Source organism: Mustelus asterias, chromosome 14 (genome assembly GCF_964213995.1).
Source record: "Mustelus asterias chromosome 14, sMusAst1.hap1.1, whole genome shotgun sequence".
NCBI lineage: Eukaryota > Metazoa > Chordata > Chondrichthyes > Carcharhiniformes > Triakidae > Mustelus > Mustelus asterias.
Genome location: NC_135814.1, coordinates 74,401,868 through 74,426,622, shown reverse-complemented (window position 1 = coordinate 74,426,622; position 24,755 = coordinate 74,401,868). Strand labels below are relative to the sequence as shown.

The 24,755-nt window shown below is 42.5% G+C and overlaps 1 protein-coding gene across 1 annotated transcript in view; it reads left to right on the top strand.

Annotated features, from left to right (window-relative positions):
- The window catches only part of LOC144503772 (E3 ubiquitin-protein ligase HECW2-like), a 416,880-nt gene that overhangs the window by 220,775 nt on the left and 171,350 nt on the right, over positions 1 to 24,755 (top strand). The window contains exons 8-11 of the mRNA XM_078228621.1: positions 5,935 to 6,035; positions 16,282 to 17,757; positions 18,096 to 18,191; positions 21,261 to 21,411. Coding sequence (XP_078084747.1) covers positions 5,935 to 6,035; positions 16,282 to 17,757; positions 18,096 to 18,191; positions 21,261 to 21,411 — 1,824 coding nt within the window. The remainder of the gene's footprint in view (positions 1 to 5,934; positions 6,036 to 16,281; positions 17,758 to 18,095; positions 18,192 to 21,260; positions 21,412 to 24,755) is intronic.

Here is a 24,755-nt window from a genome sequence, read left to right as displayed (position 1 = left end):
GATGGAACAGGCAGGGTGGTTAAAAGAGAAACAGTAGATGCAGTGTATTTGTTTTTCCAAAAGATTTTAGATAAGATGGTACGTAAAAGGTTACGACTCGAGCACATGGTGTAGAATTGATACATTAGCCTGGAAAGAAGATTGGCTAATTAATAGGAAACAGTTGAGATAAATGGGTCATTTCCAACTTTGCAAATCATTACTAGTTGAATGCCACAAGGATCAGTGTTGAGGCCTTGATTATTTATGATCTATATTAATGACTTCAAAGGACTTTGTACCGTAACCAAGTTTGACAATACAAGGATTAGTAGGACAGCAAGTTGTGAGGAGAATTCAAAATCGTTCTCAAAGAGTCTGCAAAGGAATATAGATTGTGAGTGGCAAAAGTTTGGCAGATCGACCATAAGATGGGAAAAATGTGATATTTTCCACTTTGGCAGGAAGAATAAAAAAGCAGAATATTATTTACATGGAGAGATTTGTCAGAAGGCTGCCATACAGAAGGATCTGGGTGACCTTGTACAAGAATCATAAATATTTACATGCAAGTGCAGAAAGTAATTGGAAGGTAAGTGAAATGTAGGCCATTATTGCAAGGAAAAGTAACAGATTCTTGCTGCAACTATACAAGGCATTGTCGAGACTGTACCCGGAGTACTGTGTACAGTTTTGTTCGTCTTACTTAAGGAAAGATATACGTAAACCTCTGACCTCGTTCACATCTGAGATTCTCCAGTGTCACTGCAGTAAATGGAGTTTTGACTGAGAGCCAAATTCTCAATTTTTGTTGTCAATGGTGCAGGTATGAAAGAGATTGGAGAATCCACCATCCCATATTGACAGCCTGTGATATCTTCAAAACAATTGTGGTTTGCAAAAGAGGAAGTGAAACCACAGGCTGTTAATCAGGCCTTGACTCTGTCAACACTGTGGTCAAGATCAATGGGGGACTTGAGGCGCATTCAACCCTGAAGGGAAATGAAAATAAACACAGGTAGCTGGAGGATGATAGAAATCCATTGAGATTTCTTAAAATTTATTTGTGGGACATGGGTGTCGCTAGCCAGCATTTATCCCTAGTTACCCGTGGGCAATTGAGAGTCAACCACGGTGCTATGGCTCTGGAGTCACATGTAGGTCAGACCAGGTAAGGGCAGATTTCCTTCCCTAAAGAACCAGATGTGCGGTCAAGGAAGGTTTTTTTCAAGGCACTGCACGTTGAATTTGTTAGAGATCAAAGGATTCCGGTGGCATGGAGAGAGTTTCAAAAAATTCAATTTGCGCGGAAGCCTCAAAAACTTCAAATCAAAGCTGTGTGCATACATTGGAGCTGAGTGCACAGCTGTGCAGAATGGAACTCCCCCAGGTGAAATTGACATTTCCTCTCTGTCAGAGGGCTTCAAAGGAGCCTGCTCACCCCAGCGGCTTTTAACAGGGAGAAAGGAAAATCACTACTGCAGAATGGAGTGCTCCAATGATTTAAAATCCTGCCAAGTGATCGGGGTGATATGGTTATTAAAGTGACTAGGTCACTTAAGAATTTGCACAGCTGACAGGCAGGAATGCACATGTTGATCACAGAGCTGCCTGAAATCGCAAGTGGGAAGTGGCGAGGTCAATCCCTTGCACCCAGCCTGAGCCCACCCAATCCCCAGGACCCTTGAGGGACTCTTCTCCTGCAGCCTGGCAGTAGCAGGGGGGCAAATGGCCACTGGATCTACCTCCTCAAGCCCCCTTAGAGCCCAAGGCACCAGGTCAGAGTGTCGAAATGCCAGGGGGCAGTTAACTGTTGGCACTGCCAAGGCACGTGGCCTGAATGGAGGCTGAGGGGGAGGGCAATTGAGTGGGGGCTCTGAGGGAAAGGGATCCAGAATGAGGGGGGGGGGGGGGTCAGGTTGGATAAACCTCACACCTGTGTGGTGTTTGGGGGTGGGGGGTGGGAGGATGCATCTCATTGCTGAGGGGTTGGTGGTACTTCGATCGTTTGGGATCCAATACGTCAGGTCCTCCTTGTGATAACCTGTACCAAAGCCCATCCACTGCAGTTCCCTCTGGGGAGATGGGTGAATAACAGGAGGCATTTGAATTGGGCTTCAAGCCTGCTAATTATATTTCAAGTGCTTGATTTGCGGTTGGTAACCCGATCGAGGCCGGCGGGCTGTTCTGGGAGCATTGTGACAGGTTTAGTGCCCAGCGAAAATCTTTTTTTAGCCCGAGCCCTGATTCTTCGGGCCAACATGATCCTTGTTGGGAGATAGCGGGCCCAGAGAATCTCTTCTCTCTCTCTCTCCCCCCCCGCCCCCCCCCCGCACCTCCCCGCACCTCTCACCATTGTTTCTTCCTTTGTAGCTTCTCCCTTCATGGGTTTCTTCCCTTCTAACCTTTTCTTTAAGTATATTTCTCTAGATCTAGATAGATGACTCAATTTTCTATTGGTAGTTACCTTACAACACAAATCCCTTGTCACTACAAACTTGCTGTTCCTTTCAGTTATGTGTCTTTGTCATAATGTTTTTCTCATTTTCTAGTTACTTCTTCTGTGACCTGGTTTTGTTTTTGCATTATGGGACAGGACCAGCCTTCTGTTCATCTAATAACTCTGGAGCAGCTTTCATGAGTTTACTTAGTTCTTTTTGGTCTTGTTATATTTTAAAATCTATCTTTAAACCATATTTTGTGGTTCCTTTAGCATAGATCACCTTTCGTCGGTGACCCTGTACTTGATTATGGTGGTCCTCACCTCTGGTCACAAACAGTTTTCATTCTTTCATGGGATTTGGGCATCGCTGGCAAGGTCAGCATTTATTGCCCATCCCTGTAGCCACTTCTCTAATGTACAATAAGGGGTACTTATTTATGATTGTGCTATAAGCTGCCTTTTACTCCTTGTCCCAAGCACAGTAAGAATGCGGGACTTTATTAGAACTTGACCGTTTATTATTCATTTAGTTTGGCTTGCAAATTTGCTTTATATGACAATTGGCACAATATTTCCATGTAACTGAATATCTTGTTCACCAAACTACAACTTAGTTGTTTGGAAATAAAGGGTGAGTATATTGCATCTAGGCCTACCTATTTAAGGTCCTCTCAATTATTATTATTTGTGGGATTTTTTTATGCGATCCAGTGATTTTCAGATTTTGTAATGGTTCCTTTTCATTGTGATTCTATTTTCAAAGCAGTGAGTTGAAAAGCAACCAAGTAGATACTGCTTTCGTGTTGCTTGAGTTGTTGTCATTTTGTACTACAGTTTTAATCCCTATTTGCTGACTTCCTAACATTCTGAAGGCCAAAGCTCTCCTGTCAGTCACAGAAAGCTTAGTGGTTAAATACCTGTTTACAAAACAGCTGTAGGGAAGAGCCAAGTGAAAGTAAACACAACTATCATGTTTAGTACCACTAGTACCCAAGGAATTGCAGACTTTGTTGTGTACTGTGGCACAGTGGTTAGCACTACTGCCTCCCAGCTCCAGGAACCCAGGTTCCATTCCAGCCTTGGGTGACTGTCTATGTGGAGTTTGCATGTTCTCCCCGTGTCTGCATGGGTTTCCTCTGGGTGCTCCGGTTTCCTCCCAAACTCCAAAGATGTGCAGGTTAGGCGGATTGGCCATGTTAAATTGCCCTTTAGTGCACAAGATGTGTAGGTTAGATGTATTCACTGTGGTAAATGTGTGGGGTTACAGGGATAGGGTGGGGCAGAGGGCCTAGGTAAGATACTCTGTCAGAGAGTTGGTGCAGACTTGATGGGCTGAATGGCCTCTTCTGCACTGTCGGGATTAGCAAATGCTGAAGTAAAGACTTGACAGGCTAAAATGGACTGCCGCATGCCAATTTGTGTATATGTGTTAAGGACCTTGAGGTTCAAAATTTTGTTTTCATAGAACATAGAAAAGCTACAGCACAAACAGGCCCTTCGGCCCACAAGTTGCGCCGAACATGTCCCTACCTACTAGGCTTACCTATAACCCTCTATCTTACTAACTTCCATGAACTTATCCAAAAGTCTCTTAAAAGACCCTATCGAATCCGCCTCCACCACCACTACCAGCAGCCGATTCCACGCACCCACCACCCTCTGAGTGAAAAACTTACCCCTAACATCTCCTCTGTACCTACTCCCCAGCACCCTAAACCTGTGACCTCTTGTGGCAACCATTTCGGCCCTGGGTAAAAGCCTCTGAGAATCCACTCTATCAATACCTCTCAACATCTTATACATCTCTATCAGGTCACCTCTCATCCTTTGCTTCTCCAAGGAGAAAAGACCTAGCTCTCTCAACCTATCCTCATAAGGCATGCCACCTAATCCAGGCAACATCCTTGTAAATCTCCTCTGCACCCTTTCTATAGCTCCCACATCCTTTCTATGGCTCCCACATCCTTTCTGTAATGAGGCGACCAGAACTGGGCACAGTACTCCAGGTGGGGTCTGACCAGGGTCTTATACAGCTGCAGCATTATCTCCCGATTTCTAAACTCAATTTCTCTATTGATGAAGGCCAATATTCCATACGCCTTCTTAACCACAGCCTCTACCTGCGATGCTGCTTTGAGCGTCCTATGAACCCGGACCCCAAGATCCTTCTGATCTTCCACACTGCCAAGCGCCTTACCCTTAATATTATATTCTTTCATCCTATTCGACCTGCCAAAATGAACCACCACACACTTATCTGGGTTGAAGTCCATCTGCCACTTCTCCGCCCAGTCTTGCATCTTATCTATGTCTTGTTGCAACTGCTGACACCCCTCTACACTATCCACAACACCACCAACCTTTGTGTCATCAGCAAACTTGCCAACCCATCCTTCCACTTCCTCATCCAGGTCATTTATAAAAAATCACAAAGAGCAAGGTCCCAGAACAGATGGACAAATTCATGGACAAATATTTTTGAACACTATTGAGTAATGAGCGATATGACTTTTTAAATATTTACATGAGCTCTTCTTGAAGACCAGTTTGAAAATTCAAAAGGACAATCTATGAATTACTGCATTTTCCCTGATTTCTCAAACTGTATATGAAACTAACTTCTCTTTCATCTCTGTTGAAGTATAACAGGAGTAAAGAATAATAAATGTTAAGGTGCAAGAAACAATAGTTTTAAATCTCAATGTGTGGATCTTGGGGGTAATTCATTATAGGACTGCCCTCCCAACTCTGCATTTTGTACTTTGGCAGAAAAGAAATAAGTTGCTTTACAAACTGGTTCTGAAAATGTAGAAAGAATAGGGAACTTATATTCTCTTGAAAGAAAATTTATTCTTTAATCGTTTCACGTTTTTTGAAAAGATGTTTCTTTAGAAAATAATGCTACAGTAAAATTGAAAAATGGGCAGAACAGTATTTGCTAGCAAATATTTTTCCCATCATAGTTTTATTTCAGGTTTACAGTTTAAAATCAAGTTGGCAAAGAAACTACAATTTCCAGAGTTAATTTTAGGAATCAGGTATCTGCATTGTTTGTGTGTGTGTGCAAATAAAGTACATGACAGGATCAGCAATAATACATCCACATTGCTGGTCATTCGGTCTGTGTTGGGAGATTGTTCTGTGGAAGCTAAAATTACCATTGCTTCTCTTTGCTTGTGTGTATGGTCAGGGCATACTTAGATGGATTCACAAGAAAATAAATTCCCATCATTCATAATAAAATGAGGATGGGGAACAAAAGATAAAGCATCTGAATATTCTTCACTGTTAACACAACGATGAATAATTTTATGCATTGTTTCCATGAACAGTACATTATCCTTGAAAGCAAACTAACTCAGATTTGCATTTTGTCCATTTGGAAGTAACAGAGTGAGGAACCAACTTACCATACGTAAAGTAAATAATAGCTTGAAATTCCAGAAAATTAGATCTTTAATGTTTACATGGCATGGTGTATTTTAAAAGTGAATCACTATTCTTTATTACAGTGACCAGATTGTAAACTACAACCTGTGTAGGAGACTTCCTACTGACCATGTCAGTGGACAACTCCAGTTCAGAGTGGAGCTCTCATCTTCTATTCATGAAGGTAAAGAAAAGATGCATCCAATTGGAATAATGCTTCATACTCTCTTTGGTTTCTAAGTTCCATCTGGTCCTGATCAATCTGCTGAATTTCCTGTTAATGTCACTTTGCTGTTGTTGTACTGATTGAGACTAACCTGACAGTTCAAAAATTGTAAGATTGTGGTTGCACCAGCTTTCCAAATGAGCATTAAGACTTGGTGCCATTCCCCTGCCTTTTTCCCATACTCCCACACATTGTTTCTAATCAAAGGATAATCTAATGCCTTCTTGAATGCCTCAATTGAATCTGCCTTCACCACACTTCAAGGTTGTGCATTCCAGATGCGAACCACTCATTGTGTGAAAAGGTTTTTCTCACATCACATTTGCTTCTTTTACAAATCACTTTAAATCTGTGCCCTCTCATTCTTGATCCTTTTTACAAGTGGCAACAGTTTCTTCAAATTTCTTCAACGCATTTGTATCTTTCCTATAGTGTTAGCCCCAGAACTGTACACAATACTCCAGCTGAGCTCTAACTAGTGTCTTGTATAAGTTCAGCATAACCTCTTTGCACTAGTGCTCTATGTCCCTACTAATAAAGCCCAAGATACTATATACTTTATTAATTGCTTCCTCCACTTCTGTCCTGCAACCTTCAATGATTTACACACATACATACCCATGTCTCTCTTCTCCTGCACCCCTTTAAGAATTTTGCCTGTTTCTGTATGTTCTTTCTACAAAAATGCATCAACTCACATTTCACCGCATTGAACATCTTCTGCTACCTATCTCCACTCCACCAACTTGTCTATGTCCTTTAAAAGTTCTACTCTGCCTCTTCACAGTTTACAATAATTCCAAGTTTTGAAAACTTTGAAATTGTCTCATGGATACCAAGATCTAGATCATTAATATATATCAGGTAAAGCAAGGGTCCCAATACCAACCTTGGGAACGACAAACCTTCCTAACATTCTCTAGGTAAGACTGTTGAGGTTATTCCCAACTTAGTTTGGCTAATGTCCAACCTTATGTACTTAAAAACTCCAGAAGGCCAACTTCTAATTTTGAATTTCTTTATAATTTTATCTATCACAAATTTCTAAAATGCCACAGATCCCCATAGGAAATCATCTATGTGCATCAAGAAAATGCCTGCTAGTTTTCTTTTGTAGTACCAATAATACATTGCTGGATCTGTTTAGTAAGACAGACCCAACTGAAAAATACCAGACCCTGGATATGTTGTTTAGCTTGCAAACGCAGTTATTCAGCCTCCATAATTTCCCCTCCATATCTCCAGCTTCTTTGAGGCTTAAAGAATTCAGCTCTTTGAAATTGTTCCCCTTTCAAAAATGCTGCTTTGACAACAATGGATTTACATTCCCATGGTATGTTGCTAGTAAAAAGGGCCAGTAAAATCCTCAAACTTAATTTTCCTGCTGTTAGGAAGTCCACTCTAACATCCTGGTCGCCCAGTCGTTCCTGAAATCCCTGAGCTTCAAGTCTGGGTTTTGCTTTACACATACCATTGAGGAGTACTTTCTCCGTACATATCCATCAATGGGACAGTGCTGGTAGTTCTTTACCTGGCACCGCCATGTAAACACCAAACTCACTCTAACTGTCGCGTTCTGTTTATTTTGCTTCATTTACCAATTTACCATCTAACTTGTTAGCAGTCACTAAAGCTTCCCTATCATGGGGGCTCCAACTTCTTGTGTTATTCCTACCCTGTTCTTTGATCCTTGTTCTTGTTAAACTATGCCCCTTACTAGATATCCTGTCCCTATCTGGACTACGACTACTCAACCCATCTCTCCTACAACTAGACTTCTTTTCACAAGTTGTTGATTTTTTCATTGGGCTGTGATCACCATTTGGTCCACTGCCTGAACTTACATCATGCTTCCTTCTTCTGATCCATAAATCTGGAAATCTGCTCCTAGTCTTGTATCCAGCCAGCTTTGTATTTTCCTGCCCTTCCTATCTATGGTGGTTTCCCTCCACTCACCACCCCTTCTGGCATGTATGTCACCTTAATTCCAACTTTTGAGAGCTGATCTTTGTGATGAATGGCTCTATCACATGGGCTACTTTTGGTTAGCCTGTTATATGCCACAATCTGTTATTTGTACAGGTCTGGTATATGTGCATGTGAAGTGTCTGGTGCATTTTCAATTTCCATCGTCTGTTCAGGTTCTGTTAAGGTGTTATCAGTGTTAATAAGCCCTGTGGAATGTAGTCTAACAATTTGGTAATCATGTTGCAAGATTATTGTTTTGCCGTCAGTGCTTTAACTTTTCCTGGGCCTCTCCATTCTTTCTGCCCTTCTCTTCTATGAAAAGCTATGTCCCTCGGCTTGAAATTAATTTCTGACAGCCTGATTTGATACCACAAAGCTCTTCTGATTTTTTTTTAAACCTCTGCCTTAATAAACTCTCCTCCCTCCATGCATGGTATTCAAATATTCAGAGAAAAATCAACTAATAATTGATGGGGGCTGTAGCAACCCCTCCACCCCAACCATCTGGAGTGTTTTTAACAAATACTGAACACATTAGAGCAGTTGTCAATTTATATTTTGGTTGGACATCTACATTTTTTGGAGCGTTTTGTCACTCTGGTGTGATTCCTCTCTCCTACCTCTTTGCTGAAAGGACTAAAAGCACAGTACTACAATATTTCAAATTTTCTCGCACACTCCTGAATTCATCTTTGGTAAATTCTTCTCCATTGTCTGTTAAGAGTTTAGCTGGCCCATCCCCGTTCTTAACCATTTTTTTCATAATCTTATCAATAATTACTTTTTTTGTCTTTACTGAAAGTTACCATTATCAAACTAATCTAATTGCTACAGCGACAAAATGTAGAAGAAAATATTGTTTTTTAACCCACACTTTTGAGGTCCATTGCTATGGTTGAAATGGTGTTCTCCTGTACTTAGAAACATAGAAAACTACAGCACAAAACAGGCCCTTCGGCCCCACAAGTTGTGCCGAACATATCCCTACCTTTTAGGCCTACCTATAACCCTCCATCCTATTAAGTCCCATGTACTCATCCAGGAGTCTCTTAAAAGACCCTATTGAGTTTGCCACTGATGGCAGCCGATTCCACTCACCCACCACCCTCTGTGTGAAAAACTTCCCCCTAACATTTCCCCTGTATCTACACCCCAGCACCTTAAACTTGTGTCCTCGCATAGCAGCCATTTCCACCCTGGGAAAAAGCCTCTGAGAGTCCACCCGATCTATGCCTCTCAACATCTTATATACCTCTATTAGGTCTCCTCTCATCCTACGTCTCTCCAAGGAGAAAAGACCGAGCTCCCTCAGCCTATCCTCATAAGGCATGCCACTCAATCCAGTCAACATCCTTGTAAATCTCCTCTGCATCCTTTCAATCTTTTCCACATCCTTCCTGTAATGAGGCGACCAGAACTGAGCACAGTACTCCAAGTGGGGTCTGACAAGGGTCTTATATAACTGCATCATTATCCCCGGACTCCTAAACTCAATCCCTCGATTGATAAAGGCCAGCACACCATACGCCTTCTTAACCACCTCCTCCACCTGCGGGGCCGATTTTAGAGTCCTATGGACCCGGACCCCAAGGTCCTTCTGATCCTCTACAGTACTAAGAGTCTTTCCCTTTATCTTGTACTCCTTCATCCCATTTGACCTGCCAAAATGGACCACTACGCATTTATCTGGGTTGAAGTCCATCTGCCACTTCTCCGCCCAGTCTTGCATCCTATCTATGTCCCTCTGTAACTTCTGACATCCCTCCAGACTATCCACAACCCCACCAACCTTCGTGTCGTCGGCAAACTTACCAACCCATCCCTCCACTTCCTCATCCAGGTCATTTATGAAAATGACAAACAGCAAGGGTCCCAGAACAGATCCCTGGGGCATACCACTGGTGACCGACCTCCATTTAGAAAAAGACCCATCTATACCCACTCTCTGCCTCCTTTGGGCAAACCAGTTCTGGATCGACAGGGCAGCAGCCCCTTGGATCCCATGCCCTCTCACTTTTTCCAGAAGCCGTGCATGGGGAACCTTATCGAACGCCTTGCTAAAATCCATATAAACCACATCTACAGCTTTCCCTTCATCAATGAGTTTAGTCACATTTTCGAAGAACTCCACCAGGCTCGTAAGGCACGATCTGCCTTTGACAAAGCCATGCTGAGTATTCTTGACTATACTAAACCTCTCTAAATGCTCATAAATCTTGTCCCTCAGGATATTCTCCATCAGCTTACCAACCACTGAGGTTAGACTCACCGGTCGGTAATTTCCTGGGCTATCCCTATTCCCCTTCTTGAAAATAGGAACCACATCCGCAATCCTCCAATCCTCCGTCACCTCTCCCGTCTCCATCGACGCGCAAAGATCATCGCCAGAGGCTCTGCAATCTCTTCCCTCGTCTCCCACAGTAACCTGGAGTACATCCCATCCGGACCCGGTGACTTATCTATCCTGATGCCATTCAAAGATTCCAGCACAACCTCTTTGTTAAAGTCCACATATTCAATCTTTTCAGTCCACCGCAAGCCCACAGTACATCCACCCATGTCCTTCTCCTCTGTGAAAACCGAGGCAAAATACTCATTAAGCACCTCTGCCATTTCTACTGGTTCCGTACAGATTTTCCCGCCTTCACCTTATATAGGCCCTATTCCTTCGCGTCTCATCCTTTTACTCTTCACATATTTATAGAACGCCTTAGGGTTTTCCTTAAGTCTACTTGCCAAGGCCTTCTCGTGACCCCTTCTGGCTCTCCTGATTTCCTTCTTTAGTCCCTTCCTACAAGCCGTATACTCATCTAGATCCCTATCTTCGCCAAGCTCTCTGAACCTTTTGTACGCTTTCCTTTTCTTCTCGACTAGGTCCCGCACAGCTTTCGTGCACCACTGTTCCTTTAACCTACCAACTCCTCCCTGTCTGCTCGGAACATTGTCCTGTAGAACCCTAGACAGACATTCCTTAAAAATCTGCCACCTCTCTTCAGTAGATTTCCCTGAGAATACCGCCTTCCAATTTACTCCTCTAATTTGCTGCCTTATGTCTTCATATTTCCCCTTACTCCATATAAACGCTTTCCTAGCTTGCTTGATCCTCACTTTTTCCAATGCAAGCATAAAGGAGATAGAGTTATGATCGCTATCCCTAAGATGCTCTCCCACTGAGAGATCTGACACCTGTCCAGGTTCATTGGTCAGTATCAGATCAAGTACAGCCTCTCCTCTTGTAGGCTTGTCCACATGCTGTGTCAGGAAACCCTCCTGAACACACCTAACAAACTCCTCCCCATCCAATCCCCTTACCTTAGGGATATTCCAATCTATGTTTGGCAAATTAAAGTCTCCCATCACAACAACTCTGCTATTATTGCACCTCTCCAGGATCTGTTTCCCTATCTGCTCCTCCACCTCCCTGTCACTATTGGGCGGCCTATAGAAAGCTCCCAGCAAAGTGATCAACCCCTTCCCACTCCGAACTTCCACCCACAGAGACTCTGTAGACAATCCCTCCACAGCATACACTTTCTCTACAGCTGTGACACTATTCCTGATTAGCTGTGACACTCCACCCCCTCTCTTGCCTCCCTCCCTGTCCTTCCTGAAACATCTGAATCCCGGCACCTGTAGTATTCAGTCCTGTCCCTGAGACATCCAAGTCTCCGCAATGGCCACCACATCACACTTCCAGGCATCGATCCAGGCTCTGAGCTCATCCCCTTTATTCACTATACTCCTGGCATTAAAGTACTTCTTACAAAATATCACATTTTTCACCAATACACTCGACAAGCCTATTGTATTCCTTATCCCTGTATCCTTTGACAGAGCCTTCAACCTGTGGCCAGAGGGATGTGCAAATTGTTGACATAGTTTGGTAAAAATTTGCTTTTTTAAAATCACGATCCCCAGCTGTCATTAATACTGTTTAACATTCTGTCGAGAGATGATAGTCCGTAAAGGAATACAATAATATTCCAACTGTGTAAATTGCAAATCTACAGATCTCCCAAAGACAATCTTGTTATTGTGCTCCATGTCCAACTTCATTTGGGCCTTTTCCATTAGAGCTTTGCACTCAGTACTACATTGGCACTAATGAAGTGATTTCCCCCTGCTGTTTTACGCAGAATTACTATTCTTTCTAGTTATTTCAACATGTTACCATCACTGAATTTTAAACAAGTAAACCTGTCATACTCTCCAACTTTACTTCAGTTTTCCTTACTTAAAGGATCCATATAATATTCTAGCCAGTCCACTCCACATACTATGGACACAGGTCCACTACCCAGAACTGCTCAATTGAACAAATCTTCAACTTATATACTCATTAATAGACTGAAGTTTTTGGTGACCGACATGGTTCCTTCTGATTGATCAATGTAATCTTCCTTGCCTTCCCTATCACCCATAGAATCCCTACAGTGCAGGAGGCCGCTATTTGGCCCATCGAGCCTGTACTGACAACAATCCCACTAAGGTCCTATCCCTGTAACCCCACATATTTACCCTGTTAATTTCCCTGACACTAAGGGACACTTTAGCATGGCCAATCCGTATAACCTGCACATCTTTGGAGTGTGGGAGGAAACTGGAGCACCTGGAGAAAACCAATGCAGACACGGGGAGAATGTGCAAACTCCACACAGATAGTGACCTGAGGCTGGAATCAAACCTGGATCGCTGGTGCTGTGAGGCAGCAGTACTAACCTCCGTGTCTCTGTATTTCATCTTTGGGCAGTTCAATGGATAATGAGACTTGATCACATCTAAAGCATCTGCTGGTTATCCCCTGGCTATTCCTGGGGTTTACTGCCCAACTCCCATCACCTGTTATAGCTGCCAAATGGACTCGGGCATAGTTTTTGTTTGTAATTCATCTTTCGTACAGGTGTTTAGGCTCTGTATTTGGACAGTCTTGAAATGCTGCAAGTATTGTATCTTCATCTTGGGTTTGACTGCTAAAGAGCCCGTTTGTGCCATATACGTAGCCTGGAATGAATGCTTTCCCAGAATTATTTTAAGACTTTGGACATTTGATCCAAAGGTGTATCTCTCTTAAATTTAACTGCACTTAAAACCAAGAGTCTGTCCATATTTAATATTCTAGCACGGTCTAATAAATTTAAAGGTGAGTACTGATTTAGGAATTTCCAAGTGGTGTTATTGCAATCTCGCATATAGTCGGTTAAACTCCATGATGTATTCTTCTGTGGAAAAATCATCCATTTAAAAAAAAATCAAAGTCTGACTAAGCCTCATAGGCATTCAATAAGTCATCTTATAAATTTTAAATCCATGAATCTTGAGAATGTCCAAACCTTCTGTATTGTCCAGTGCCTGAGGATCTAGTTCTGAGAATACAGTGCAGCAGATTTTGTCCCTGGCAGGAAGCAAAAGTGCCAGTCCCATCCCTTGCTTTCTTTTTGGTAGAGACATAACACATGTCCATACATTGATTTTATTTTCCCACTGATCATAAGATTCCATTTCATAAAACAGTGGTGGAAAATCATACCCTGTTTCCCTACTCATTGTTTCAGTTATTTTTCTTCCAAGAGTTTCTAGTTGCAGTCTTCTCTCAAAAAAATCAACTCCCACACCAGCTTTCTGTCTGGAAATAAATCTCAGTCTCCAATCTTCATTTTCAGGAAACTGTGCTCTGCTATCAAATGAGAGAAATTGCCAAGTCCAGTTGTGAAGAATGCTTTGGTGGAGAGTGTTTATTGCTTGCTGCAGAGCTTCTCCACTCTAATACCATCTCCCTCAGTACTGTCTGACTCTTTGTTATGTACACATCCGAGGATAATTAAGCAACTAGTACACAACACCTTTTCACCTCATTACCTGAAACCAGTAGATATTTAGCATCTATCAACAGAGCCTGTTTGATATTAACTGGTGGAAGTAATGGTACCATGAAAATTGTTGGCAGGATGTACGGGAAAGGGTGCCTATACGTAGAGTGAATATGTTACCTGATCTGGATGCTTATAGAACCATAGAAAAATTACAGCACAAAAGGAGGCCATTTGGTCCATCTTGTCTTTTCCAACCCGAGGATACCCAGGCACCCTTTCTAATCCCATTTTCCTGCACCCGGCTCATAGTCCTGTAGCTCACAGCACTTGAGGTGCAGATCCAGGTACTTTTTAAGAGTTTGGAGTCTCTGCCTCCTCCACCAACAATTCAGACAGTGAATTCCAGACACCCACCATCCTTTGCATAAAAACATTCATCCTCATGTCCTCTCTACACCTACTGCCACTTATTTTCATGTCTAGAATTCTTCACCAAGCTCTCCTCATTGCTACACTTTTCTAGCCTGGCAACATTCTTGTAAACCTCGTCTGCACTCTCTGCAGAGCAATTGCATCCTTCTGATGACCAGAACTGTTTGATCTTCATAAATGCATTACGTCACACTTCTCTGTTCAAATCCATCTGCCACGTTACCACTCACTCCACCAACCCATCGCTATAATTTTGTAGATTATAGCTATCCTCTACACTATCCACTACTCTTTTCCAATTGTGCCTCCCATGTTCATATCCAAATCATTAATATATAACACAAACAGCAAGGGTCTCAACATCGAACCCTGTGAAACACCACTTGAAATAACTTTCCATTCGCAAGGACATCCATTCATCATTACCCTTTGTTTCCTGTTGCTCAATCAACTTTTGATCCAGTTTGCCACATTACCCTGTATCCCATGGGCTTCTACTTTTTTGACCAATCTGCCATGTAGGACCTTGTAAAACGCTTTGCTAAAATCCATGTACATACTGCAGTACCTTCATCAATCCTTCTTGTCACTTTCTCAGAGTTCAAGCAGGTTTGTGAGGCAAATCCTTCCTTTAACAAATCCATGAGAAAGTTCTCCACTCCACCTGATGAAGGGACAGCCTGTTCCGAAAGCTAGTGGCATTTGCTACCAAATAAACCTGTTGGACTTTAACCCTGGTGTTGTTAAACTTCTTACTGTATTTCCTCCTTGAGCAGCGTTGGAAACAGTCAGTCTGGCCCTGGCAAAATATCAACTTTCAAGGATCCCAACCTTTCAAGTACTTTCTCTCTCTTTATGATTATCCTGTCCAATATCTCAGTGTTCTGCTGGACTATCTGCATCATCCCTTTCCTTTGTAAGACAAAATATTCAATTAAAACACTTCCCACAGCCCCTATTCGCAAGTTCTCTTCTTCACCTCTGATAGCTTCCACTTTTTCCTTAACTAACTGTTTACCAATAATACATTGGTAAAACATCTTTGGGTTTTCTTTAACTTTACTTCCTTAACTTGCCCTATTTCCTTTTTTACTTTATCTCTGCACTGCCTATATTCCATTTAGGCTATCTGCAGTGCTTAGTTCTTTGTGTTTATCGTACACTTTCTTTTTCTATTTGATCTTTCCCTACATTGTTCTAGATAACCGAGGGGTCTAGATTTGGCAGCGCTACTCTTACTTTTGGAGGGGGCAGGTCGACTTTGTACATTTAGAATCTCATTTTTTAGTGCTTCCCACTGATTTTCCACTTCGAGTTGACCTCAGCCAGGTCCCTTCTTATTCCTGCAAAATTTCCCAGTTCAAAACTTTTATTCCGGCTTTATCTCTGTCCTTTAATGTGGTAATGCTAAATCTAACTGAATTGTGATCACTTTCCCCGACATGAAGTGACAGTTGGCGACCACACACTTGCTCTTCTTCGTTCCTCAAGACCGGGTCTTGTTGGGTTTGTCAGTAATTGATTGAAAAATCTTTCTTGGACACTGCATGAATTCTTCTCCCTCAGTGCCCCTTATATTGCTTGAATCCCAGTTGATATTGGGATAGTTAAAGCCTCTTACTATTACTGCCCTCAAAGGATTGTTCCCCAGGGAGCCAGCATGGAATCACTGGGCAGAATGGCCTCCTATTGTGCTGTAATGGCTCTAGAAGCAGGCGTGGTATAGTAGTTTGAGGGCTGTGCCTGAAACGTATTTTTTGGGAAAAAAATGTAATGCTTAGTTTGCCTATTCATGTTGTTATGTGTTAATAGTTTGAATTGGAAGTACTATAGGCAAGATTTGTTGTATTTAGTCTATCTTTTTAGCTAACTGAGTGACCTTACAGTACATCTATAATATAGCTAATATGTAGGCCCAGAATAGAGCATGACTACTTTGACAGTAAATTGTATTTTATGTACTCTAAGCTAAACCTATACATTGTTTTTATTAGATGCTTCTCCTGAGACTTTGGGTGCTTATCTTGGAGCAAGTACTGAAAATGGAGATTTGGGCAGTCCGTCTGATGATGAAGATATGCCAGATCCATTAGTATCAGCAGTATATCCTGACCAGATGCAAATATTTGTGAATGGGCCTATACAGAAAGAAAGTGGGGCGGTGCCCATTCCAAGTGCAACCAGTGAAATTGGAAGCATTGACAGTAAATTTACAATAACTGGTGAACCTACAGTAACAAGGCCATCCCCAGCAAGATGTTCACCCTATCGTCAAGAATCACTGAATGATTATCTTGATACAGTTGATAGCAATGAAAGTACAAAGTCAAGTTTGGCTGAGGCTCCCATCCATCAAGTTGGAGCATCTCCCAAACTGAGAAGCAGTTTCCCAACAGACACCAGATTAAATGCAATGCTTCATATAGACTCTGATGAAGAAGATCATGATCTTCATCAAGAATTGTCTTGTGGATTCCAGTTAGCGAGAGAAAATGGGGAAAATGGTATACAATTTATCTGTCCTTCTAGAAACATTGGTATTGAGCACTTGGACCATCAGCAAAACAGAAATGGAGGTCAACTTCCATTTGAATTGTCTTCTGACTCTCCGATAAATCTGATAGAAACTGAAGCAATATTATCCTCGGATAAAACATGTGAACAGTTATCAGAATCTCACTACAAGAACTTTCATCAACTGCTATGCAGCCTTTCTTCAGCAACACAGGTTGGAGATGAAGAAGGAGAACAGGACAATCTTGAGTTACAGAGTAGTGATAATATTGTAACCGGTACCTGCCAAGAAGATGAACAAATTCCAGAAGTTTCTAGACCTACAGTTGAACAAACTGTTGATACTGGAAACAGCGCAGAGAGATTGCTCACACAGACAGAATCAGTGGATCAGACATCAGAACGATCCCAACTGTCTTCAGAAAATGAGCAAAGTGATACAACCCGCACAGAGAGCGTGAGTGAGGCCAGCACCAGGCCCGAGGGAGAGAGTGATGCTGAAGGTGCTGATAGCTCATGCAATGGAAGTGGCAACACAACAAGAGTATCTTCATCTGTAGAAAGCACAACACGATTTTCCTCTTTCGAAAGCGCCAGGTTCTCAGAAACTCCAGCATTCTCTTCACAGGATGAGGAAGATGGTGCCTGTCCAGCTGACATAGTGGCTGAAGTTCAAGCAAAAAACCAAGATTCTGAAGGTATTCCAGATATTCCAGTGGGTGAAGAAACTGAAAATACCGAGGCACAGCAGCAGGAGACGGCACCTCTTGAAATGGATGCATTACCTTCTGTACCAGAAACAGAAGAAATTTGGCAGAGAAGGAGAAGTTTGCAGGCGGCGGCAGCAGCAGCAGCAGCAACAACAGATCTATCACAGGAAGAAGAAGCCAGACCTTCTCAAGTGACTCCAGAGGAGACAAGCGAAGCAGCAGCAGAGGATGAAGGTGATAGTCCAGGTAAATTTAAAACAAAATTAAAGTAGAACGATTGCATGTAAGATTCAAATAATTTGAAGCCAGTTAGTCAAATAGCAAAGTAAATGCTTTAAACAGCATGTCAGAAAAATCAGATTATGTTATGATGGTCTACGCTAGACAAAAATATTATTCTACCTGTCATTAACCTGAATTTACATAAATGAAATGACAAAGTACCTGTGTGGCATTTGCATCAAAAGTGATTCAGTGGCACAGCAGCTTAATATACATTAAAATATTGATAAATTTCATAACCATTTTTCTGTACTACATCACATTGTGAAATATTTTTATGATTTTAAAACATTATTGGCCAGATTCTCCATCAAGCACCCACCAGCCTTTGAGATCCTTACCCTCAGTGCGGCAGGACGTTACCCGTTATCAGCGTATTGATGAACCACTACCACCAAGTGAGTCTATCAAATTTGTTCAGAGTGGATACTTGCACAAGTTATTCCCATAGGGGTTCTCCCAAATGTCCATATTAATTTAGGAAGATTGATGGAAACTCTGGAGAAATGACAGAAACAGGTTTTCTGCAGAAGTTGCAGTGGATGTTCTGGGACTACCTGTGGAAATTCTGTCCCTCCATTATGTTTAATACAGTTTTGACAAGCCATGTCCCCTTTATGTAGAAATGTCTTTCCATTCCCAGCTGGAGCAGTTCTGGAGTTATTTCAGCTGAGCTTAACCATTGCAGCATAAGAGTGGAAAACCGCACAGCTTTTCTAATTCTGATTGATTGTTATTTAGCAGTCACCCATGTTTGTGCATTGATGAGGGCATGTTTGGGCTTTCCTATGATGGCCTCTACCAGTTGAATACCCCACTGACCGTCAATGTCAATCAATACATGATGAAAGCAGTTTGGGATTTTCCAAGGTGCTATGTCAATGCAAGTTGTTGATTGTAGTTTGTTGAATGAGTGCGTGAATGAAGTATAAGGCGATTATTGCAGTCTCCAAAACCATATCCCAGCATGAAATGTCACCTTCAGAAAGGAAAGAATCACGGAAAATCTATGGGACAATATCTTTGGAATTATACCCTTGTTAAATTGCAGTTTTCTAATTGTTTTTCCAAGTGATCATGGGGTCACAGAAGAGGAATTTCTTCTTTAAAAATGAGTTTCTTCTTTAAAAATGTTGCACACAGAGAAAGTCATTTTTCCGAGCTTGGTCAGTTTGCTGCTCATTCCAACTTTTGAAAGCTGCTAATCTTTCAGCTCTGCTAAGCTTTCAGCTCTGTTTAAGAAAGGGAATAGAAATGACCCTGGTAATTATAGGCCGGTTAGTCTTACTTCGGTGGTCGGTAAGTTGATGGAAAAGGTCCTTAGGGATAGGATTTACGACCATTTAGAAAGATGCAGCTTAATCCGGGATAGTCAGCACGGATTTGTGAAGGGCAAGTCTTGCCTCACAAATTTGATAGAATTTTTTGAGGAGGTAACTAAGTGAGTAGATGAAGGTAGTGCAGTTGATGTCATATACATGGATTTTAGTAAGGCGTTTGATAAAGTCCCCACGGTCGGCTTATGAAGAAAGTAAGGATGTGTGGGATAGAGGGAAGTTTGGCCGATTGGATAGGTAACTGGCTATCTAACAGAAGACAGAGGGTGGTGGTGGATGGAAAATTTTTGGACTGGAAACCGGTTACCAGCGGAGTGCCACAGGGATCAGTGCTTGGTCCTCTGCTATTTGTCATTTTTATAAATGACTTGGAGGAGGGGGCTGAAGGGTGGATCAGTAAATTTGCTGATGACACCAAGATTGGTGGAGTAGTGGATGAGGTGGAGGGCTGTTGGAGGCTGCAAAGAGATATAGATAAGATGCAGAGCTGGGCTGAAAAATGGCAAATGGAGTTTAACCCTGACAAATGCGAGGTGATTCATTTTGGTAGGACAAATTTAAATGTGGATTACAGGGTCAAAGGTAGGGTTCTGAAGAATGTGGAGGAACAGAGAGATCTTGGGATTCATATCCATAGATCTCTGAAGGTTGCCACTCAAGTGGTTAGAGCCTTGAAGAAGGCCTATAGTGTGTTGGCGTTCATTAACAGGGGGTTTGAGTTTAAGAGCCGTGGGGTTATGCTGCAACTGTACAGGACCTTGGTGAGACCACATTTGGAATATTGTGTGCAGTTCTGGTCACCTCACTATAAGAAGGATGTGGAGACACTGGAAAGAGTGCAGAGGAGATTTACCAGGATGCTGCCTGGTTTGGAGGGTAGGTCTTATGAGGAAAGGTTGCGGGAACTTGGGCTTTTCTCATTGGAGCGGAGGAGGTTGAGAGGAGACTTGATAGAGGTTTATAAGATGATGAGGGGGATAGATAGAGTGAAAGTTCAAAGACTATTTCCTCAGGTGAATGGAGCGGTAACTAGGGGGCATAACTATAGGGTTCATGGTGGGAGATATAGGAAGGATGTCTGAGGTAGGTTCTTTACTCAGAGAGTGGTTGGGGTGTGGAATGGACTGCCTGCAGGGATAGTGGAGTCAGAAACTTTAGGAACATTTAAGAAGCTATTGGATAGGCACATGGAGTACTTCGGGATGATAGGGAGGAAATAGCTTGATCTGGGTTTCAGACAAAGCTCGGCACAACATCGTGGGCCAAAGGGCCTGTTCTGTGCTGTACTGTTCTATGTTCTATGTTCTTAAGTGGTTGCCATGTTCTAACATAAGGTAGTGGATATGGGGACAAAATCTTACAACCAAGTCATGAAGTTCAAAGTTGAATTCATTATGCTTGTTAATATTTTCAAAGTTTTGGTTATTAAGTTGCTTTCCTTCCATCTTTTGAAGTCTTCTTTGATGAGGCACTTGCCTTGCATGCGCCTAAATAGGCCGCGGAAAGTTTGTGACTGGCCCTCCAATTTTCCTCCTATCCCAGTCAGATGCTGTCAGATCTGCTGAGGTGTTCCAGCATTTTCTGTTTTTGTTTCAGATTCCAGCATTCACAGTAATTTGCTTTTATCTGGAATCTTTTTAGGTTTGTGTCATTTTGAATTTTTAATTGCGGGTTGAGGGGGTGAACATTTTGGCATGAAAATAAGTCAATGTTAATGCAAGCACCCTATTGTATTAGAAACAATATTAATGACAGTTCTAAGTTTATCATAGCCCTTCCTAATGACTGTTATAAATCTCCTTTCAGCATTTTGTAGGAAACCTATTATATTCTGCAATATTCTAAATAATTTATGAAATATTTCAGGAATGTACAGTATTTACACTTCTAAAAATGGACTCACTAAAATACAAATATTAAATCAGTACAGTAGCTGCAGTATTCATTTTGCTGTTAAGATGTTATCTTCTGTCCCTTTGTCATTGCAAATTATGTTTGTTCAGGCATTCAAATTTGGCTGGCACAAGTTGAAATCTTCAAGTTGTTTTTGGGAATGTGTTCTATTTCTTATGTAGCAAATGCTGACCGTCATAATTCTGCCTCTTGATTTGTTTGCTTTTTTAACACTAGATTGGGAAGCTCGGATTGATAGCCATGGCCGGATCTTTTATGTAGACCATGTGAACAGGACAACCACTTGGCAAAGACCCACCACTCCTGCCTGTCAACAAATTGTTCAACGTTCTAATTCAATCCAACAGATGGAGCAACTTAATAGAAGGTAAATGACTGGCAATCTGAGCCTAATTTTAGCTTAACTCTTGATTATTTTTTAGTCTCTTCAGATAACCAGATTTCTGCTGTCAGAATGATTAGCTAAGAGTGAGGCAAAATAAGAGAGTCAAAGCAACTTGGCTGACTGTAACTCAATCTGGAAGTAGCAAGCAGAAAGGTGAGATGCTGAACTGCAGCACTATCATATGTGTGAATGGACATAAAATGCTGATATTGATTGTAAATACTGCACCGTCTCCAGGCAGCAAAGTGGTAAAGTACAAACTTGTTCGACAGTTCAAATCTCAATTAGGTGCAATGTTGTGCACGACGTTTAAAATCAGTCAGCAAGATCTGGTAGTTCTAATTTGATATGATTTTAGTGCAGAAATTTTTGATCTCATTTGTATCTTAAAAACAGAGAATTACACGCAATTGGCTGTGCAGAAACAGGTTATTCCACCCAACTCGACTATCCTCCACATGACCCTCCTCCCACCCTACACCTTGCTGCAAATCCCTCTCACCTCAAACCTTTTAGAACATAGAACATAGAACATAGAACATTACAGCGCAGAACAGGCCCTTCGGCCCACGATGTTGCACCGACCAGTTAAAAAAAAACTGTGACCCTCCAACCTAAACCAATTTCTTTTCGTCCATGAACCTATCTACGGATCTCTTAAACGCCCCCAAACTAGGCGCATTTACTACTGATGCTGGCAGGGCATTCCAATCCCTCACCACCCTCTGGGTAAAGAACCTACCCCTGACATCGGTTCTATAACTACCCCCCCTCAATTTAAAGCCATGCCCCCTCGTGCTGGATTTCTCCATCAGAGGAAAAAGGCTATCACTATCCACCCTATCTAAACCTCTAATCATCTTATATGTTTCAATAAGATCCCCTCTTAGCCGCCGCCTTTCCAGCGAAAACAATCCCAAATCCCTCAGCCTCTCCTCATAGGATCTCCCCTCCATACCAGGCAACATCCTGGTAAACCTCCTCTGCACCCTCTCCAAAGCCTCCACATCCTTCCTGTAATGTGGGGACCAGAACTGCACACAGTACTCCAAGTGCGGCCGCACCAGAGTTGTGTACAGTTGCAACATAACGCTACGACTCCTAAATTCAATCCCCCTACCAATAAACGCCAAGACACCATATGCCTTCTTAACAACCTTATCTACTTGATTCCCAACTTTCAGGGATCTATGCACACATACACCTAGATCCCTCTGCTCCTCCACACTATTCAAAGTCCTCCCGTTAGCCCTATACTCAACACATCTGTTATTCCTACCAAAGTGAATTACCTCACACTTCTCCGCATTAAACTCCATCCGCCACCTCTCGGCCCAACTTTGCAACCTGTCTAAGTCTTCCTGCAAACTACGACACCCTTCCTCACTGTCTACCACACCACCGACTTTGGTGTCATCAGCAAATTTGCTAATCCTTTTACTTCTCCTTCAATGCGCCTAAGCTGTTCACCTCAAATAATCCAGTGTGGTATCATGTTATAACCACTCTCTGTATAAAGAAGTTTCCCCTAAATTGCTTATTGGATTTATTAGTGCCTATCTTTAATTAATGACACCTAATTTTAAACTCCCAGAATTTTCTCCTGCTAGAATGGCAGGACAATTTTGTGGGCAGGAACTCAACTTCCTAATGGGTTGACACTTCCATGGTTCTCTTCCAGAGCAATGGCATTCCCACTCTGAGACACCACTACCAATTAAGGAGGGCAAGAGGAATGTCTTGTCCATTCTGTTGAAGCATAAATTTCTAACTCGAGGGCTCACCAGATCTTGAATTTTTGAGGCTGCAGCAACCACAAGAATGGAGAGGAGACGTGGGACGGATGCTCTCTAGGTCTGTTGGACTTACCTGGAAGTCTCACTGTGGAATAGAAGGGCTGCAATGAGTTGCGCTCTCCACAGGTGGGTGAAAGAGGCCAGCCTCTCCAACCAAGCAAGTATGGAAGGAAGTGGCTGAGGAAATCAGCATAAGTATGGTTCCCCCCGGACACAGTGCACCAAGAGGGCAGATGAGTGGCACAACGCTTTCAGGTGCCAAGCCTCACACTCTGACTTTCCCAGTATTCTCCTGCACAACACTCCTCAGGTCAACATACCTTTCAGCTCCACTCCTTTCTCGCTCTGCAGGCTCGTCATACTCTCATCCAAGCAGTCAAGACTCGCACTCACCTTCAGCCTATTGTCTTCTCACACCAATGCCTCACAGTCACCCTCCGCAAATTGTGTCATTCCCTCTTTTCCACACAAGCTGTTATGAGCACTCGTACCTCTCTGCTTTCTGTTCTTGCCAGAAAAGAGAGCATGCTTTTTGGAAGAGGCAGAGATCCAGGGAGTGGTTTTCCAGTGATAGACACCTTGTTGGACACTGGTAATATGTGCCCTTCTGCTGCAATGGGTAGAAGGTCTTCTTTCAGGTGGCTGCAAATATCAGCAACGATCTGCTGGAAGAGCATGAGCCTCCTGTGGTTTTGGTGCTCCGACATGACGAGAGAGCTAATCCTCTGCCTAAAGTCTCTGCACTGGGGGTTGGGGGTCTCGCTTCCTTCCAGTTTTATCTCGGAGTACATCATATTTGCCCTATGGCAATGAGGAGAAAGCAGATGGTGTTGGTGTTGCTCCTTTAGTTTTTGGCAGTGGTGTGGCTTCTGCTCTCACCCCTCAGCAGAGATGGACAGTAGAGCTGTGCAAGCTGCTCCCATGCTGTGGCGAGGGCTAGCAAAGGGAAGTCCTACTGAAAGTGAGTGAAGTACAGGGCAGGTGAAGTACCTTCCAAGAAGTTAGCAAGAAGTCAAGCAGTAAAAGCACTCTCTGAGAGCAGAAATATTTTGAACAGCGATCTCTCAGTGGCCTTGACTGGAGCTCTTCAATGTAACTGATCAAAGCCTTTCCATCTTGTCAGTTTCACTAAAGAAGCTTTTCCTGCTCTAGAAGAGCTTGGAATCTGTACAATATTGAGAAAAAAGTGAAATAATGGTGAAGAGGCTCATAATTGACTTATTGATCGTCTCAGATGCTTTCCCACCAGGCCCACAAGGGTTCCCCAAAAAACACACAACCTTCCCCAGAAGAGGGTAGGATGATGTTGGGATCATGACCTGACATTATTTTCTGGGACTTTCCCACCCTGCACACCCCAGAAGTTGCCTCTATGTGACTGAGAAAATTGTGCAAACCATCTCTACATCTACCTGTTAAACCCCTCAATGATTAAAAGGACCTTTAATAAGTCACCCCTGAACCTTCTTTTTTTCTAGAAAAAAGTGCCCCAATCTGTTCAATTGTTCCTAATAATTACAACATCTTTTT